This window comes from Aricia agestis, chromosome 2, assembly GCF_905147365.1.
Source record: "Aricia agestis chromosome 2, ilAriAges1.1, whole genome shotgun sequence".
Taxonomy (NCBI): Eukaryota; Metazoa; Arthropoda; class Insecta; order Lepidoptera; family Lycaenidae; genus Aricia; species Aricia agestis.
The window spans coordinates 5,748,576-5,768,531 of NC_056407.1; the positions used below are offsets into that span (position 1 = coordinate 5,748,576).

At 37.0% G+C, this 19,956-nt stretch overlaps 2 protein-coding genes across 2 annotated transcripts; one reads left to right on the top strand and one right to left on the bottom strand.

The window, feature by feature from the left end:
* Positions 1–8,994, top strand: LOC121735053 (actin-like protein 6A). The gene is made up of 8 exons (XM_042125723.1): positions 1–299; positions 922–1,070; positions 2,815–3,041; positions 5,738–5,855; positions 6,592–6,723; positions 7,693–7,843; positions 8,237–8,437; positions 8,833–8,994. The coding sequence occupies exons 1-8, from the start codon at positions 98–100 to the stop codon at positions 8,934–8,936; spliced, it is 1,284 nt and encodes a 427-aa protein (XP_041981657.1). The 5' UTR covers positions 1–97; the 3' UTR covers positions 8,937–8,994.
* A 2,203-nt stretch (positions 8,995–11,197) lies between these two features.
* On the bottom strand, positions 11,198–18,761 carry LOC121735064. Its single transcript, XM_042125732.1, has 11 exons — positions 18,747–18,761; positions 18,069–18,142; positions 17,898–17,944; positions 17,153–17,271; positions 16,847–16,950; positions 16,498–16,613; positions 16,008–16,066; positions 15,342–15,510; positions 13,656–13,796; positions 12,665–12,704; positions 11,198–11,923 (listed from the first exon to the last, which is right to left on the bottom strand). The coding sequence occupies exons 2-11, from the start codon at positions 18,133–18,135 to the stop codon at positions 11,784–11,786; spliced, it is 1,002 nt and encodes a 333-aa protein (XP_041981666.1). The 5' UTR covers positions 18,136–18,142; positions 18,747–18,761; the 3' UTR covers positions 11,198–11,783.
* Positions 18,762–19,956: the final 1,195 nt, after the last annotated feature.

Genomic DNA, 19,956 nt, shown 5'->3' on the forward strand with positions numbered 1-19,956 from the left:
TTGTTTGTAAATTACATTCGTAAAAAAATATTAATTACTATAGAATTACTGTATGAAACTTGAGATTTTGACTAATTTTACGTAATATTTATTTAGAATGAGTGGCCCTAACGGTATGTTGTACGGTGGCGATGAGATAGGAGCTTTGGTTTTCGATCCCGGTCATCACAGTTTGCGCGTTGGTTACGCTCAGGAGGATACTCCAAAAGCCGATATTCCCGCTGTTATAGGCGTGGGTCCAGCTACACACATACCGGAGAGTGAAGAAAAAGTCCCAGATGGAAATGTTACACAGTCTGGTGAGCTTGGTTTACATACTTGTTGCTTGCACGTTCATCTCATACATTCGTAGTCCTATTATCGATATTTTTTACCGATTTTATGGAGAATTTTACTCCTTCGTATTATCTTTTAATTACATAACTTTATCAGTAAATAAATATGTATACAAACAATGCTTAGCAATTATAGTAGATCCATACATAATAGGTAGTATGTGGAAAGTGCAGGAGTTATCAGCAGGAATCAATCAATGAAATATAATATATCCAATGCTAAGTACTCACATACGATTTTACTTGATAGTTTTACTCCAAATCAAGCAAAAACCACAGTGTGGACCGCAAAACTCACAGTTCGAAGGTTTGCATCGAACAGGCTCAATGTTTCCTTCGAACTTACTTGACGCGAGCCGTCGAGCTTTACTCAAGCGTGTGGATGTGACTTTGAGTGGCCTTCTCCTTAGTTGTACAGACATTTTTTGGCTTGAATGGTTCGGTGAATACTGAACGGCGAGCTAACACGATAGAGTAATGCTGAATGTGTGGACGAAAGCCCAAGCTTGCCCAACATGATTGCTCGATCAAGTAAAACCGTATGTGAGTACTTAGCATTAAAGTAATAAAACATAAATGTCCACAGCAACAAAAACGGGAGATCTCCGATATTACATAGATGTCACAGAGTTACATGTGCCGCGGCCAGGCATGGAAGTACAAACATACATGAAAGATGGACAAGTAGACAACTGGGATCTATTTGAGAAGATGCTGGATTACTGCTACACCAAAGTAAGAAATCTAAATATTTTTAGTTTCAGCATTTATGGGCTTGTTTCATAACTAATATTTAAAGCAAAACTTAAGCAAGAAAAATAAAAATTAAAAAAAAATATCTCCACAGCCGAACATATAACCTCCTCCTTTTTGGAAGTCGGTTAAAAATAGGAATAATATATATTGGTTGATATTATGTAACCCTTGTCAACCTATATTATCCAATTTTCTAATAGTAATCACAATTTTATCTCAATTAAATAATTTCAATAATTATTTATGTATATTAATAATTGTTTAGTATAATAATTGTTTAGTGTTCAACTAGATTTTTTTTTTCTGATTTAATTTGCGATCAGTCTCTTGACTATAAGCAAATGTGTTGTGTCATGGTTTGTCATTTTAAGTCTCTCCCCAGTAATAGACACTTTTCAGTTTTACCAGCGGTCTTTTAGGTTTTGTATATCAGAGCGCTTCAACCGTTTATTGTAGGTGATATTCAATAATTGGTTAGCCAAGTCATTAGGGTGGTTTTCAAGTTGGTGGTTATAGGAGGTAGAGGCGTGTTTTATTTCCTCTTTTACTGTTCTTATATTCAGTTTTTCGTGTATCTCAGCATTGGTGATAAACCTTGGCGCATTAGCTATGCTTTTCAAGATAGTGTTCTGTAGTCTTTGCAGGATGGCAATGCTGGAGTTGCATGCACTCCCCCATAGTTCTATGTCGTAGGTCCATATGGGTTTGAGAATGGCCTTATATATCAATAGCTTGTTTTCGATTGACAGTTTTGAACTTCGTCCAAGCAGCCAGTGTATTGACTTATATCGGTAGTTCAATTCATCTCGTTTCTTTTTGATGTGGTTTTTCCAGGTAAGCCTTCTGTCTAGATGTAGTCCAAGGTATCGGACAGAGTCACTTTGTGGTAGGGTATTATTTCCCATTTTTACAGGGCCGCAGTTACCTTTCCTCAGTGTGTAAGTTACGTGAACGGATTTTGATGCACTGGCTTTGATGCGCCATTTTTCAAGCCATTCGCTCACCTTGTCGAGGGTTTTCTGAAGATGCTTCTTCTGGGTTTTTGTTACTGGCTAGTATAGCAGTGTCGTCAGCGAAAGTTGCAATTATTACTTGTATAGATATGGGCCCAGCACGGATCCCTGTGGTATTCCCGCAAGGATTTCCATGAAGTCTGATGTCTCACCTTCCTCGCGGACTTGAAAAATGCGGCTGGAGAGGTATGATTTCAAGAGTAGGTATACACTGTGAGGTAAGTACTTTTTGATTTTATATAAAAGGCCTTTGTGCCATACTTTATCAAACGCCTGTTGGATATCCAGAAACACAGCTGAACAATACTCCTTGGCTTCAAGCGACTTTCTTATCTTTTCGCAGAAACGATGCACTTGTTCAATGGTTGAATGTTGGGATCTAAAACCAAACTGGTGGTTGGGTATTATACCTTCAGATTTTAATATAGGTTCTAGTCTACGAAGAAGAATCTTTTCTAATACCTTGGATAATATTGGCATTAGGCTTATAGGTCTGTAAGATGTGACATCCTCAGGTGGTTTTCCTGGTTTGTGGATCATGGTTATAATAGATACCTTCCACAAATCAGGGAAATGTTGGACCCGCATTATACCATTTATTAAGACGGTGATAAACACGAGGGCTTTTTTAGGTAGCTGAGTTAGAATTTCTTTGGTTATGAGATCAACTAGATATAACTTTACATTTATGCCACTAATTATAATTCTAGGTCATCAGGTCACCCTCAGAACACCATCCAGCACTTTTCACAGAAGCTGTGTGGACCACAAGACCTGCCAGAGAGAAGCTGGCCGAACTACTCTTTGAGAAATATCAAGCTCCCGCCTTCTTCCTTGTCAAAAATGCAGTTCTGGCTGCATTTGCTAATGGGAAATCAACAGCACTTGTTATTGATGCTGGTGCAAGTCAGACCTCAGCCGTGCCAGTTGTAGATGGGTAATTAAACCTTCATTTGCTATTCTTTTGAAATTTAAAAAAATAATTGTTGGATGTTGGTTCAATTTTTAGACCAACCAATTAGTTTCGTTAGGGTCCATTTTAGGAAATGAAATAACATTTTGTAATAAAAATATTTATTTACATAATATTAATGAGAAAAGTGTCAATTTTTTTGCTTGTTTGGAATGAAATTGGTGCAAGCTATTGACATTAAATCCTGGAAATGTTCAGCAGTAAGTTGAGACCGAAATTTATTTTTAACTAAGTTCATCTTTGAAAATGCTTGGTCCGCACGCAATGGGTGCAGGATGGTCTGGATGCAGACCGCGGTCCGCCATTTGGTGACCCCTGGTATAGACTAGTGATGTAACGGATATTCGCATTCGCATTCGCGAATATCCGCGTATTTTTCAATATTCGCATTCGCAAAAATTATGCGAATATTTAGCGAATGTTTTAATAATCAAAAAGGAAATTATTATATGCATGCATTTGAAATAATATAATAATACAATAGATAACACTTAGATTTTTTTATTAAATCATACTTCTACATTCTTAATTAAAGCCTCATTAGTCATTTATGAAAAAATAATTTCAGAGATCTTATCAAATCTAACATTAATCAGCCTTGTTGGTATACTATGTAAGGTTTGCATTCATTTAGTAGTATATTATTACTTTACTATCATTTTTAAATAAAGTTTACAATTTCTATTTACTAAAAAACTAAACAATTACTTGAAACATAAAACTAACCTCAAAACAAAATAAAACTTTTAGAATGAACTTTTTGTGACTAAATTCATTCAATTAAGGTGCATTGGGGCAATCTCGTAAAGTTTTTGGAAGAGTGAGTATATTGTGTCATTGTTTCAAGTTTAGAAGACGAATTTGTATATATTGTTACCTATAACACAACACATTGTGCATACAAGCCATAGAAGACACCAAACTAATTTTTGTACCGAAAAATTTTCGAAATTACCCCATCGGGGATGCAGATGTCCTCAACATTTGGAGCAAAGAAATAAATAGAATAAGAACAATAAAAAAGCCAACGAAAGTGGTAGCTAACAGAGATAGAACTATTAACCTATCAATATACAGAAAATCAGCTGGTTAGGGTTGCGTTTTAGGGTTCCGTAGTCAACTAAGTTTTGTTGATTAGTGAACTAAAACGCCTAAAACGGTACCCTAACAAGCTGTTTTTTGTATAATGATAGGTTAATAGTTATATAATTCAAGAGTAACCTTGTCCTACAAATAGAACAATCCATATTTTAGGACCATCAAATCGGAATATTATATTATGTTGCGCACCCCTGCAAAAGACTATGAAAAAATTTTTGGGGAAATTTCGTTAACAAATTTACCCCACTGGGGTTATTTCGAATGTTTATTAAAAATCATAGCTAGAGCAACAGAACCTATTCTTAGGAAAGCAAAAAACGTCAAAGCTTCTTTAAAACAAACAAAATATTACGTAACTTACCTAATTTCTGTGTAAAACAATACGGGGTAATTTCGATAATCCCAAAAAAATCATAAAATTGCACTTGGCGCGAAAAAATGAACTTAGCGCACAAACACTGCCGGCTGACGGCTCGAGGGAAAGGAAGTGGGGGAGGTGATTAAATTGGCGTCTCGGTTAATGTAGCCAGAGCTCAAAATTACTTTCTGTTTGGTAATTATTTGCCATTTTCGGAATATCCCCATTTTTTTTTTCTTCCGAAGTTACCCCAATGCACCTTATAGTCTGTCAAAAAAGTGAAGAAATTAAAAAGTGGCAACATCGTAGTGTCTTCCCTTTCAAATCAATCTAAGAAAAAAGGGGTGACACTACGATGTTGCCACTTTTTAATTTCTTCACTTTCTTGACAGACTATAAGCAATATCGGTTCGGCTATGTTCAATTTAAAGATGGCCGACACGAAACGTCAAACCTGTCGAACATTTTACGCGCGCTTTTTTTTAGATTTTAAAATATTCGCATTCGCATTTGCGAATTTTGAAGATAAATATTCGCAATCGCATTCGCATTCGCGAATGTGAAAAATCCAACATTCGTTACATCACTAGTATAGACAATATTGAGTAAACAATATTATGCAGACTAAGGATGCTTATTATCTATACTAATATTATAAAGCGGAAGAGTTTGTTTGAACATGCTAATCTCAGGAACTAATGGTCCGATTTGAAAAATTCCTTCAGTGTTAGATAGCCCATTTATCGAGGAAGACTATAGGCTATATTTTATCACGCTAAAGGTACAATTCCGTGCATCGCGACAGTCGTAAGCCGCGCGCGGCCTACGACTGTCGTGAGCCGCGCGCGGCTACTTTGACTGACGCGTGCGGCCGATGACAGTCGTAGGCCGCGCGCGGCTTACGACTGTCGCGATGCACGGAATTGTAGCTTTAGACTAATAGGAGCAAAAAAATATAGGAAAATGTGGAAAAAACGGGGGAAGTTAATTGAAATTGCTTATTATGTTATGAAATAGTGGAGCAATTTTTATGTTATTTGGCACACATGAAGAACGTGAAGAGACATAGGCTATTTTTGCGAAAAAATTACGGTTTCCGTGAAATTCCTAAATTACGCGGGCAAAGCCGCGCGGAACATCTGGTTTTAGATATTTAAAAATGTATGTCTATACATTTTTAAAACCACATTTTTTATTTCAGCTATGCGCTAGTCAGTGCAGCAGTCAGGTCTCCCATCGGAGGAGACCATTTGGCAGCCCAGGCCAAACACATGCTCAACAACATGCACATACCCATGCTGCCTATCTACAGTATACAGGTAATTCTAAATACTTTTATAATAGGTTCAATTAATACCAACGCGGAATGGAATGGAAGCGACTTTTTACAACTTAAGGCTAGGTTATTCCAAATTCACGTTTCTAGAATGAGTAATTTTTAAAGAAAGCGTCATTAAAAAAACTGAAAAATATATACATGTATAGATACATCTTTTAACTACTAGTGACTTTTATGGTTAGAAACACAATACAGATAATTTTACTCGATACAAAAAAAATCCGAAACAACCTCGATTTTAAAAACATTTTGAGTTTTATAGGACTTACAGGGACTCAATCAAAAGATAATTTGGATAGTTCGATTACTATTAAAATTTTACAGGGAAATGTACGGATACATGTTTAGTTATACTATTTTTTATCTAAATAAAAAGGTTTTTTCTCCTATTTCGCCCTATCATGGACGCGGCGAGCGTCGTAACCGCCACTGTACAAGGCGCGCTGATATGAATGTTATTTTAATGTCATTTACGTCGATATTCGCACTGACAGACATCGACCTGCTAATTTAGGAATAACCTCCCTTTAACTGTACATAATAACTTAAATACGAACAAGGAATTCTCGAGAATTCTCCATTGCCATTTTTCTCACATTGTCGCTTCCATTCTGTTCCATTCCTCGGAGGTGGACATTGATTATACATTTATAAGTTTGTATAAATACTCATTATGAATTAATTTTGTACAATAAAATTGTGTGTATTTATTACAGAGTAAAGAAGTAATAAGAGAAAGAGAGAGGGCTCGCTACACACTGAAGACATTACCCGCAGGTCTGACACAGTCATGGCAGCAGTACATGTTGAAGAGACAGTATGAGGACTTCTGTCACTGTGTAGCACAGGTATATTTATATTTTATTATTTTGTTCAGATGTGAACAAAATAATAAAATATTGATTCACTTCACTAGTGAAGAAACATCTAAGCAAGGATTATTGTCCAAAAATCAGTAACCCCACAGGCATTACATTCATAACTCTTTTAATTATTATTGTGAAAATGTCTGCCTGCCAACAGCCCCAACAGGTACACTGAAACTGCTAAACTTTCAAATAAATTTAGTAAGATTCGTAAGTAGTTTGACAGATGATACTTTAAGAAGAATTACAAGTCAGTTAACTAAATTTGGCACGTTCAACACATTTACCCATTGCGCTTGTGTAGTGTCTGTGAATAAGCGCGCGGCGTGACGTCGTACTGCATACGCATCATGTAAAGTCTGCCCGCTCTTTCTTATGAGCGTGAAGGGGACAGTTATTGTTTTGCTATTGTTTATAAATACAGCGTGGTGTTATTAGTCAGTCACGTGTGATCGGCGCGCGGCCAGCGTTCGGGACTCTTGTCTACCTGCAAAATCATTAGTTTTTAAACATACTGTATAGTGAAATTGCATAAGTGTGAGTACTGTGAACGTGCTTTAGTTAACTGACCTATAGTTGCGGAAAAACTTGCGGCTCCCGCGCGACAAATGAATTTCGACGCAACGGAGTTGCGGGCGTCATACACTAGGGTATAAATTAATAATTATTTTTATAATCAATATTGAATTGTCATATTTTTGGAACGAAGTTCCTTATCGTGCGTTGCGAAAGGGGGCTAGACGGAAAAAAATTATGAATTATAGCAAAAAGTGTTGTTACAACTTTTAACAGCACTTTTTGCTATGATCGTAAGCCGTGCGGTGTGCGCGTGTTTCTCCGTCTGTCTCTCTCTCTCTCATAGAAAGCAACTTCGTTCGTCCCTTGACTCCTCTCAAGTTTTTTATATTCCGAGTTATTGGCATTCGAATATAATTTATTCAACTTTGGCAGATATCTGAATCTCCGTTTGACGAGCGCACGGCGGCGTCAGTGCCGGGCGTGCACTACGAGTTCCCCGGCGGCTACCACCAGGACTTCGGCCCCGAGCGCTTCAAACTCACCGAGTGCCTGTTCGAGCAGACGCTGGGCGCGCCGCATTTAGGTGAGACGGCATTATTTAATGAAACATAAGTTAAGGTGTATGGAAAGAATACAATATAATATGGCGTCTAAAGTTCAATACATCCTACAAAATAGTCACTCATTGAGTTTATGGCATGGCAATATATTGCCATTTTAATATGAGTGTTAATGAAAGTCAGTAAACGAGACAAGTACCTATTAGTTAGAAAAGCATTGACTTTCAAGTTTCAAATAACGGATATACTTTACTGGCTACAAGAAAAATTGAGTAAAATTTTGTGGCGGTGTATTCCCGTCATTTATTTTCAAAAGAGTGTATTCGGCCTAGTAACATTATCATGATAAAGTCAGGCAGCGCGCTACAGCTTTGTTCTATACTATGTAGTGATTATATAAATTATAATGTCTACAGCGTGCGCGGCGGCGGGCGCGTGCGACGCGGACGCTCGGCCGGCGTTATGGGCGGGGGTAGTGATGTGCGGGGGCGGGGCCTGCGCGGGCGGCTGGCCGGAGCGCCTCAACCGCGAGTTAGCGGCGCGCGCGCCCTCCTCACACCGCCTGAAGACCACCGCCGCGCCGTCGCCCATGGAAAGGAGATTCGCGGCGTGGATCGGTAAGCTTTATAAAAACCTTCTTAATAATTGACTTGGCCCCTATCTGACGCTCGGCCGACGTTGTGTTCGCGGCGTGGATCGGTAGGCTATATTTTTCGCAGAAGGTTGGATATGAAGGTTGAAGTTTCTCGCAATTTTGATGGGCAGCAATTCATTGATCTCGTGAGATCTCTACAAGTTTACGTAATAAAAACTACTCTGTTATGTTGATGATGAACAGAAAGAAATACATAGTATTAATAATTAATATGTTTAGATTCATATTTAATATTGTGTCCAGGGGACAAATCAATTTTTAGCTAATAATCTGCTTAGTAGACAAGAGTTTACATTATCTCAATTTTGTTGAGAATAATGATTATTTTTAACTATTCTTCATTGATAATATTTGCAGGTGGTTCCATACTGGCGTCGATCGGATCGTTCCAACAGATGTGGATCTCGTCGCAGGAGTACGATGAGGGAGGGAAAGGCCAGCTCGAGAGGAAATGCCCTTAATACTTTACAGTAAGAGTAATTTTAATAATGTAATGTAATGAATAATTTTAATAAAATTTAATGATCATTGGTATACTATACTGTAGTTTGTATTTTACTGATTTGATTCATGATTTTTGAAATTTACAAAATTGAATTCTTATTTGACTTCCCTGGGTATGTAACCTGTGGAAGTAATTCAAAATACAAAATTGCTTCAGTAATTTTTTTTTTTTATTAAAATGGGGGCCGTCTATGGACTGTTCGTCCATATCCTTTTTTTGTTATTTTATTATTTAGATTTTTCGCACCAAGGATAATTGAAATAATATTATAAATTTTAATTAATAATTGTAGTCCATCAAGCCATGGACACTTTTTTTTGACAGTTGAAAGACCAGATTTTTTTTTCACTTTTGTATGGGCGAGCGCCCGAACGTCACGACTTTCCCCGTACAAAAGTGAAAAAAAAATTGGTCTTTCAGCGCTGCTACTTTCACAGTGAACTCTCTATAAGGAACACATACACACCCTAAAGTATTATCACTTATTTTTGTTATATATATATATATATATATATATATATACAAGGTATGTGTGTGTATATACTTAATAGAATAGACTATAATACATACATATAATAAATATATATTTATTTATTGTTTTATAAATTGCTTCAGTAATTGAAACCATTTAAATTTTTTTGTAAAGAATCGACACAGACGACAGAGTAAACAGCCTTAAGGTGGGTTGCACCAGAGGCGTGGTTAAAGTTATGGTTATAGTTAAGGCTAAGTTTAACTTTAACCTTAACTTTGACAGATGACAGCTGGTCCGACAAGGCTTAAAATGAACGTGGGCGGGGGCGCTGCTGGTAAAGGAGAACTGTCAAAAATGGCGTTTTTGTATGATGACAGTGTTAGTTTGTTTTTTTCGCCACGTGCATTTAAAACCTTGTCAAGCTCAAGGTTATGGTTAAATATGGCGTCCATCTTTTACTTACCAAAGGTTTGACATTTTGCATTGTAGTTATAGTTGAAGTAAGTTGGTGCAACCCACTCTTAGTTCTGTCTACTCTGTATATTATACGATTATATTGTAAAACGATGATTGCAGATAATTAAGAAATAATATGATCGCGGTGTTTTAACGTTTTGAATAGCCAACAGGGATTAAAACGGCTTTAAATTTATTTATCACTTTATTTTTCTTATTAACAAAACTACGCAATTAAATATTCACTTAAAATACAATTAGTTAATATAAATTAACCTAGTTGTGCCTAATACATAATGTCAACTCAAATGTTCTATACAGATTTATAACTGTTGGAACGCTTATTCATGATTTCTTGGACTGTTCCTGCATTTGTGTTTTCAATGTGGAGTTTAGATCTGTACTGCTCTGCATCAAAATTAGGTTGTACGCACTATATATGTATATTGTATACACACTGGCAGTATTTACAATATGCTGACGAGTTTCTGACGACAATGCACGTATATTGTGATTTGTACTTTTCCTATAAATTTTATTTTAACAGACAACGAAATGCTTAAATGCTCAGTTTTCGTACAAACCGATCTATACCGTGAATGGGCAGTTTAATAATTATTCTACATACTTCACTCAAGCTTTGTTAAAACAAATAACTTTAGAATATAAAATGATAAATGTCAGATAAGAATATTATTGTATTAGTTAAAGATTGAAGTACGTCGCCTAAGAGCGTTTACAGACGTACGGCACGTGTCGGCGGCACACGTCGGCGGCAGTCGACTGTATCCACTGTATGTCCACTGTATCTCCAACGGATTACCGACTAACCAGTATGTTTATCTTCAAATTAGTCCAAACAAAGTTCCTAAGTCAAAATTTCTGCTTTCGACTTTTTCATCCACACCCCCTTTTGAGCATTCATTTACTAGGCTAGTCGGTAATCCGTACGCTGCCGATTCAGCGGACGTACTGTAAAAAAATTATCCGTGTGACGCAAGACGTCCGTTGCGTACTATACCGACCTGTGGACGCTTACCTTTAGGTGGTACCACTACCTCTACTAAGCGACAAGGTTTGACAGATATGCAATATTACTTTAACGTCAAGCTAGCGATCTTAAAAAAGTTGATATTTCACAGCGGATTTAACAATGTTTTGCATTTTTTACTGTTTTTAGTAAAATTTTATTTAAAAAGTGAGTATGGTAATGTTATTGTAATCTGACAACAAAGTGTTCTGGAAACATGATCGTTTTAGGAAAGGTCGTGGTAGGCCCCCTGCCGCCGACTGCCGGCGACACGTGCCGTTCGTCTGTAAGAAGCCTAAAGTAATTTTTGTTCGCTTAATATGATTAGATAAGTAGTAACTTATGTACAGAAGTTTTGAGAGAAAAAAATGGTTAAAAAGAAATACACAATTAAATTAGTTTACGCTTTTCAGGGCTGTAAAGGCCATTTACCTCTCACAGTTGATTGAAATGATAATATTTTTTGGCAAAGTTACTTCATGACCGAGGACACTGCCTGCTTATTACAAATGACAACCCCTAAGCATGACTTGGATAGAAATAGTAATAATTAATAAGTAATAACAAATTATAGGAACGAAATGACATATTATTTTGTTAATGTAACACTCAACCCTTTCTATAAGACGGTCTCTGGAGTCTAGACCAGTGGTCCCCAATCTTTTTTTCACACGGGCCACAAACATGTTTTGATCTTGGTGTCACGAGCGGCGGGCCGCAACACAATTTTTTTAGGTTTAAAAAATAACGTTCTTCAAACGACTTTAACGAGGACTTTACACTATTTTAAAACCCAACATCCTTACATAATACTTTCATAAGCTAGCGGCACAGTCTTTTGGCTAACATGAGATGGCTCCGTGTATATCCTCTATGTGCTTCTTAAATGTGATCTTGGACTGTGACTCGTACCCGCACGCGCCGCAGACGAGCACGTCGGCTGTGTCCACCTCGGGGTTCGAGTCTAGGAGATCTTGCGAATCTGAAATTAATATTTTTAGAGAATGTATTACTTCATAATAATATTATGTAATTCTGTTCACGTCACTATGATGATATTAGAGAACATGGGCGTATCCAGGTTCTGGGCCGGGGGGGGGAATTACCCAGGTTCTGGTACCAGGGGGGGCAAATTACCCAGGTTCAGGGGCAGGGCGGGGGGCAAATCAGATTTTTCATAAGCTAGATGTTTATAAAGAATGAAATATTAATAATTTTTAGTTGTAAAAAAAATATTGTATTGCAAACAAATGGCAAAAATTCGTTTTCTTAATTTTTATAGATAAAAGTACTAGATATTATATACTTAGTAGGGATGTCAACATGATCCAGGGGGGGGGGGGGGCAGCTGCCCCCCCTGCCCCCCATCGGTATGTTAGAGAATGTTAATTAACTTTAAATGTAATTTGGTATTTTTATAGACAATGTCAGTAGGTGGCAAAAATAACTTGCGAACAGCGGTTCATAGTGCGGTGCATTAAGACAGTAAAGTCGCTCTTTTAATCGGCCGTGGTACGGCACGACTGTAGGGTAGGGTACCGGGGACGTTTCAAGTTTTTACAGGCCTTTGCCGTTCCAATGAAGTTAAATTAAAAGCGTCTGCATACGATTTTATACATTTTGCTTTCCTATTTTACCGTGACGGAAAAAATTACGTCACAATACAACTCGCTACTGTTAGCGACGTTCGGCCATTTTAGTTAAAAACAAGACTAATACTTACACGTACTTTCTAAATGCTTTTCCTTTACATGCCTCATGAGCTGAAATCAAAATAATAATTATTAATTAGTAAAAATTTTAACGCTTGTTATTTCATGTTTTATGAATTACTACTATTACCTATTAAAGTAGAAACTAATTGAGATTCTACCAAGAAGTATAGCAATTTAGCGGTAAGTAGGCAGTTAGCCCATACCGTTGTCGTTAAAGGCGTTAAGTAACTAAGCCACAACGGGTACAAATAAAAGGGACAAGTAGAAATGGCTTTGTATTCAAACGTACTTTTCGAACCGTAAATAGATAGATAAATGGATACTAGATGCTACATAACGCATCAACTGTTGAGACTGAGAACCCCACAACTCTATTGACTTGATGAACTCCCATTAAAAAAATCTCTAAGATGTTTTTAAACTGTGCAGCACACGCTTTTTCGCGGTTCGCAGCGTGTACAGTCTGTCAAGAAAGAGTAGACGCTAAAATAAATTTTCCATACATAATCACGATCAAATGGTAGGTAGTTTAGTTTGCACCTTGTATTTTCACAGAGAACGTTTGTACACTGTAAATATCACATTCAATTGCGTGAAACGTCTAGCAAATCTGTCAAATCAGTCATCCCATAGAACAGCGCTGCGTTGAGACGCAGGCGGACGCAAGGCGCGGCCGCCCGCGACGGGCACACGCTCAACGCAATAAACGCCCTTAAATGTGGGCGGGAGCGCTGCTGGTTGAGGAGAACTGTCAAAAATTACGTTTTTGTATGATGGCAGCGTTGGTTCCTTTTTTCGCCACGTTCATATTATAAAGCCTAGTCGAGCTGTCGTCGAAATAGAAATTAGAAACGCATCTACGCGTATCTACGCGTCGCGTTGCGGTCTGATTAAGGCTGCCTTCACATTACATGCGACGTAATGTGAAGGCGCTCTTAAGCCATAATCGGACCAAATGACGTAGGTCTGTCAACTACCTATGAATCAATTTCATGGTACCTGTGAGTGTGAGTGTCCGCGGAAGGGGCAGCGCGCGCACTGCAGCATGACAGTGGCGGAGCCGCGCCCGCCGCCGCCGCCGCCGCCACCACCGCCACCGCCGCCGCCCCGCGACCACCGCCCCCCACCGTGCTCCGCCGCCTGGGGAAATCATATGAGCTTCACTTATTACTACAACATTTAGCCTCAATTTCACTAAATACTAGTATTAACGCACGAATTATATCACGTTATTTCTTTTGTTTTTATATGAATTAAAGATTTTAACAAGCTGTTAGAGACGATCGACGACGATCAGACGTTGCTGAAATTAAGCTTAAGCTCAAAATAGACGATAATTCAGCATTACATGCGTTACGTGCTATTATGCACACATTATCGTTTATTAGCTATGTCCACACTATGCGCTTTCGCCTTCAATTTTCGTCATCTTCTTTCATTCAACTTTCGTTTTGGCGCATTCAATAATCGCATGGGTCAACAAACGCAACGCCTTGTCATTTTTGTTTTTTGGATACGGTCAGAGGGCTTGCGTCGCGGGCATGCCTCACGTTCGCTGTTGACTGCGCTATAACTCATGCCCTTGACGAACAGAAAAAGGCACAGTGTGGACAAAGCTATTGTATTGATTGATGTGAATAACATGCAAACTACGTGCTGTACATTGATTGACAAGTTCTTTAATTTTTCGTCATGCAATATGTGCATTACATGCACGCATGATCGTTTTGCGATCGGCATGTAATGCAAATTAAAACTGTCACGTAGATGCATGTCATGCTGAATTACCGTCTAGGGAGTGCTTTATTAGTGAAATACCACCATAGGTTAACCTTCACTGAGCTGGTTGATTGATAAAAAGTATTTTATATTAATGCGTAGGCATCATTTGCAATCTATATTTATAGAAATATAGATTGCAAATGAGTTATCTACAAAACAATAATAATTAATTACGTTAAACAGCTTAAGACAGCTGTCCACTGTGGGCCTGAAATGGGCATTCCCCTTTTACCTTCCCTTATTCCCCGTTACTTTTGTCCTTTTGTCCAACTCATGTCTGGTCAAAGGTGATGGTTGGCAGGTTGGCAGCAGACGATACGAAGCAATCGCAGACGACGTTTCGCGATGACGCGTCTGATTTGAATGAATTTGTATAAGTGGACCCCTATAGTCTAGACTCTAGACCATAAATTTTATTGTGCAATATTATATTATTGACCGTCTAGGAGTAATATTGAATGCGCCCGCCTTTCAATCTTATTATCAAATAAGTAGTTCAATAAAATATTGTTCAATATGTATGTACGTCTAGGGGCCCGCTAAGAACTTTAATGTCGCTGACTACGCAGGGAATTTTATACAACACCATAGAAACCGGTTGTGCCGCCGCGACTCTTCGCCTTCGATTGTTTCATGTCGTCCGCTGACAACCTTCACCTAAACTACGCAGAATATTATAAAAGATTAAAAGTTAAAAAACACACTTTATTTTCAAAAATTTCAACAAATTATTGCATTGTCATTGGCTCGTAATACGTATGCAAAGTTTCGAATTAATTTAGACTACTGGAGATAGGTAAAAATCGTGCTCAGACAGCTCAAAGATTCCGTTACATACTACAGCCTGACCTAATAAAAGTGTGTAAAAAATAACGCAATAAGCGAACTTATACAAAAATATACCTTGTGAGCTGTCAACTCCTTGATAGCGTTGCACCGGAAGGAGCAGAACTTGCACGAGTAGAGGTACAGCTTGAACTGCGGCGACGTGAGCAGCTCGTGCGGCGGGGGCAGGTCCGACTTGCGCCGCCGCCCCGGACCGCGCTTCACCGTCGGGTTTAATAGGTGGGCTCTGGCGACAATACAACTATGTACTTAGAGAAACTATATAACGACTACATATTATATCTATAAAGTAGTTTAAAAAGCTTTATCCCGAGATGTATATTATTTAACAAAGCTCTTTCATTTAATACCCCACACAATACAGTCAAGATTTTTTCTATTTACTTTACGACCCCTAGGGGGCACATGCCACATAGCCATTTTAATGTCATGTAATCCTATTTACCTTATCCCTAATTTTTGCTTTTAGTCAGGGTAAAGGACATGCCATTTTCAGACAAATTTGCGATTGATCATATTAATGATTATTCTAGCCCTTTCATTCCATTTTAGGCAAAAAGAATAAAAGGGACTTTAGGCATCTTCTTTAACAGATTATTTGACAAATATTAATTAAGTTTAACTAGTCTGATTTACAGAATCAATTTATATAATAACTTTACAAAATATATAGGTATCTATCATCTAAGTTATAGTACCCAATCAGAGAATACGAAAACTTACTTTACTTTCTGTAATGCTTTTGCCTTCTCCAAAATTTCTGCTGGCGTCAAGGCTTTGTTCTGGAAAATAAAACAATTATTAACTCAGCAATCTTGCCATATAACGGCCATTCCCAATATTTGATCTATCTCTGGTTTTGCCCTACTAGAGATAGGAATAGCTCACATTAGAGACATATATTTTATGTCAATTGTGAGCTATTCCTATCTCTAGTAGGGCAAAACCAGAGATAGATCAAATATTGGGAACGTCCGTTAGGTATATTGTTTATCTGTATTTGGATGAAGGTCTTCAAAATGTAAAAGATAGGGAAATTAAATGGAATTAAGATATGGGAACAACTAACAAGTATCATTATTACAAATATACACCTCAGTCATTAAAATCGTAATAGGGTTGGCACATGGTGGATGCAAATACACAGACTGCTGCCTACCACTTTTTCTTTTGACTTCATAGTCAGGTAAAAAAACTGATATTATTTACTTACCTGTGGCTTCTTCTCGGGTTTAGGTTGTGTGTTGGCCTGCTGCAGTGTGGACTGTAAGAACACTAGAGGACCCTCCTCTCCCTCCACCATAACATAAGCCTCGCTATTCTCTTGATCTGTAAAATGACAAAGTCATACTTTACACAGGGTTGACATCTTGCTATATTGTTTTGCTATTTCAAGTGATCTTAAATCACACTGTTTGTTAGATTCAGGCAGTTTATCACAATAAGTTCTTATAAAGTAGCTACTTTCTTTTCATAATAAATAAATTCAGTTGCTCTTGTTAGAGTAAATAATAATAAAAGACTATCAATAATGTGCAAATAAGTGAATTCTTCTGTCTTGCCTTCTCCTTCTATGTCTCCATCGTCATTTGCCAGCACACATGTTACAGTCGTGGAGGAGTCACCATTAGACACAAGTCTATACTCCTCTTGGCCGTTTTCACATCTGCAACATTCAGAGGCAATATAATATTACTACTCCAACAATTTATAAGCTAGCAAGTATAGAAATGTATGTTACTTATAAAAGAAACGGCATGACATTTTAATAATAAAATAGCGACAAACCACAGTAGGGATGTAGTGACTAGTGTAATTAGTATTAATCATTACTATTTACTGTCACAAATGGTATATAAAAATCTCACCTCACAAATGATAAGTTTAAATAATCAACAAGCATGTTCTTGGAGGTCTCCAACTGCATGTACTTGAGCCCTTCATTGCTGTTCTCCGAACTATCAGCTACCACAACGCTTGTGGACTGCTAAAATATATTATATCACACTTTTCCATACATATAATATTATAATTTATAAAAATAAAAAAAATCATTTATTTTCAGACCAGTGATCATAGTGTTAAGTGTAGTAACAATTTGACTTAAAAACTATGTTAGTAGATTTATACAATTTACAATTTGATAAACTGAATCTACGCTTTCACTAACCATTCTCAGGACTTTGTTTAAGCTCCCTGCATTCTGTTTACTAGTGAGGCGACTTTTTTCCTCATTGGTGCATGAAAGTCGTCTACACTGGCATCTGCGAACATACCTGATGCACTACAGGCTACAGAAGTGAGGCAGCCGGAACAAAGCCCTGAAGATGTTGTTGTACTGAATATGCAGGGCATTGTAAGACTTTTGTGTATATTTGGCCTACAGACTGCTCGTGTAAAATGTCTGGCAATATGCTTTATAAAGAGTGATGTTAACTTCAGCTGTGCATCGAGCAAATCTGTGTGCCAACATTTATAATTACCTTTTTGGAAAAAACTAAATATTTTTTTCTTTCATGTTGAGTTGGCAAGCAATCAAAACACAGTTTTAATAATTATTGTAGTTGCATAGAAAGAATAGCATAATAATAAAAGATGTTATAGAAAATATACCTCTGTGTTTGTTGTATACGGAGCCAATTCCACAATTTGTAGTTGGTCTGAAATAAAAAGTTGATGTGGTGAATACTGTACTTTACCAATAAATTATAATTAATTGATTAACTCTAATTTTACTTTTTTTCTTAAAATACACAGCTGGCACTGTTCCCAATATAATATTACCGTCTTTGAAATCTCTGGTAGTCTCTTCAGATCCATTGGGCAGTATAGATTCTTCTTCATTGGACATTTTGTAACTGAAAAAACAATTTATAACATTTACATTGAGGTGTGAATAGAAAAATTAATACAATATGCAAATCCTGCTTTTGGCTACTGTTTTTAAAATATTTATTTTAAATAGACCTATCTTTTAATATTTTATAAAATCTGTTAAGTAAGTTATAAGTAATTTAAGCATATTACAATGTTACATAAACTTACAAACATAGTCAAAGAAAATTAACATATTCATCGTGATATTCATACGATATAAAAGCAAATGTTAGCATTACTATTTGTAATTACGACAAAATATACTACTGTATTTATTTTGGTTCTCAAGAATAACAATACCGTACCTTTGCAACACTACACGGATGAAAATAAATTTTATGTTTATTGCAACAATCGATTACGACGTTGATGGCAACAATAAATGGTCTAGCAAACAGCAACACTTATCTTTGTAACAACTAACAAAGAGCTAAAGATTTTTGAGAAATATTTTTGATTAAATTTATTGTAATTTGTAATTAGTTTTAACTTTAAAAATTTCATTTCAATTTTATCAAAACTTTCTACAATGGCAACCAAGAGTCCAAGAATCAAAATGGCACCCCGCTGAATTCTGACATGCACCTGACAGCTGTTGAGTGTCGATACTTGGTTGACACTTGACAGTTTATTCTAGTCTATGGTACTGTTACCCGTAGATTATGGAGCATTGAGGTACTATAGACTGGATAGAGCCTTATATCGGTGTATAAGCGTCAAAAGCGTGTAATGTTATGTCCTACTTACTAGGACATAACAAAGGAGTCGGTCTGCATATTTCATGTAATAAAAGTGTTAATAAAGGTTTTTAGTGAACATTTAATGCTAGATATTGTTTTGTGGTTCCGCTAAATAATAAACCATAAAAATGGTCAAAGAATGCCTCAAACACGTGGTTTTAACATTAAATACGTAAGTTTTGAACAACGTTTTTTGGGCTTTTTAATCGGTATTTTTGTAAGCTAAAAAGATAATTTATAAGTTTATTAATCCCTTATTTGTGCTATATAAGGCATTAATGCTAAAAATGTCACATCAAATTATAATTTGGCTATAAAAATTGCATAGCTTTTTGCGTGTGTTTACGGATTCTCATCACTTGAACTATAGTTAATCGATATCATGAACTAATTGACTTTCTTTCCTGTATCATATTCGGGCCACACTAACGTCAAACGCCGTTAATTATCGCGTTGTTGGACGTTAGCCGTAGGTGCAGCCACAATTTAACGCGATAATTTTCAACGGCGTTTACAATGCCGTTTGCCGTTTGGCGATAGCTCTAGTGGCGGTACATCAAAGAGATTAACAAGAGAATTAATGCGATGAAGCGGCCACACTACGTATCGTCACTGCGCGTTGAGAGCCCGACGGGATCACACGTGTTGGCTTAAACTTGTTTGCATTTAAATCGCACGTTTTTTAATTTAAATACGTACTTCGGCTATGGAGTCTTCACTCCACTCTAGTTAAAAACGAGAAAGTAATTGCTTTATTTTGAGATTTTGCAAAAGGAACCATGTTTGTGGGATCTGAAACTCAAAAGTAACAAGAAACGTGGAATGCAAAGTGATGCTTCACGACGAATAATAGAATTATTACCTTTTGAAGAAATGAATTAACATTATAATATAATATAAAAGCGACTTCAAAATTGTACGTTATTTAGAATTAAATCACCCTACCTCCAAAACTACTGAACCAATTTTGATGCAACTTGCACTATTCCCTAAGTTGAACAATATCTAGTACAAGAAAAAAAGATTTACTAAAATCACAATGGCAGTTCCAAAGA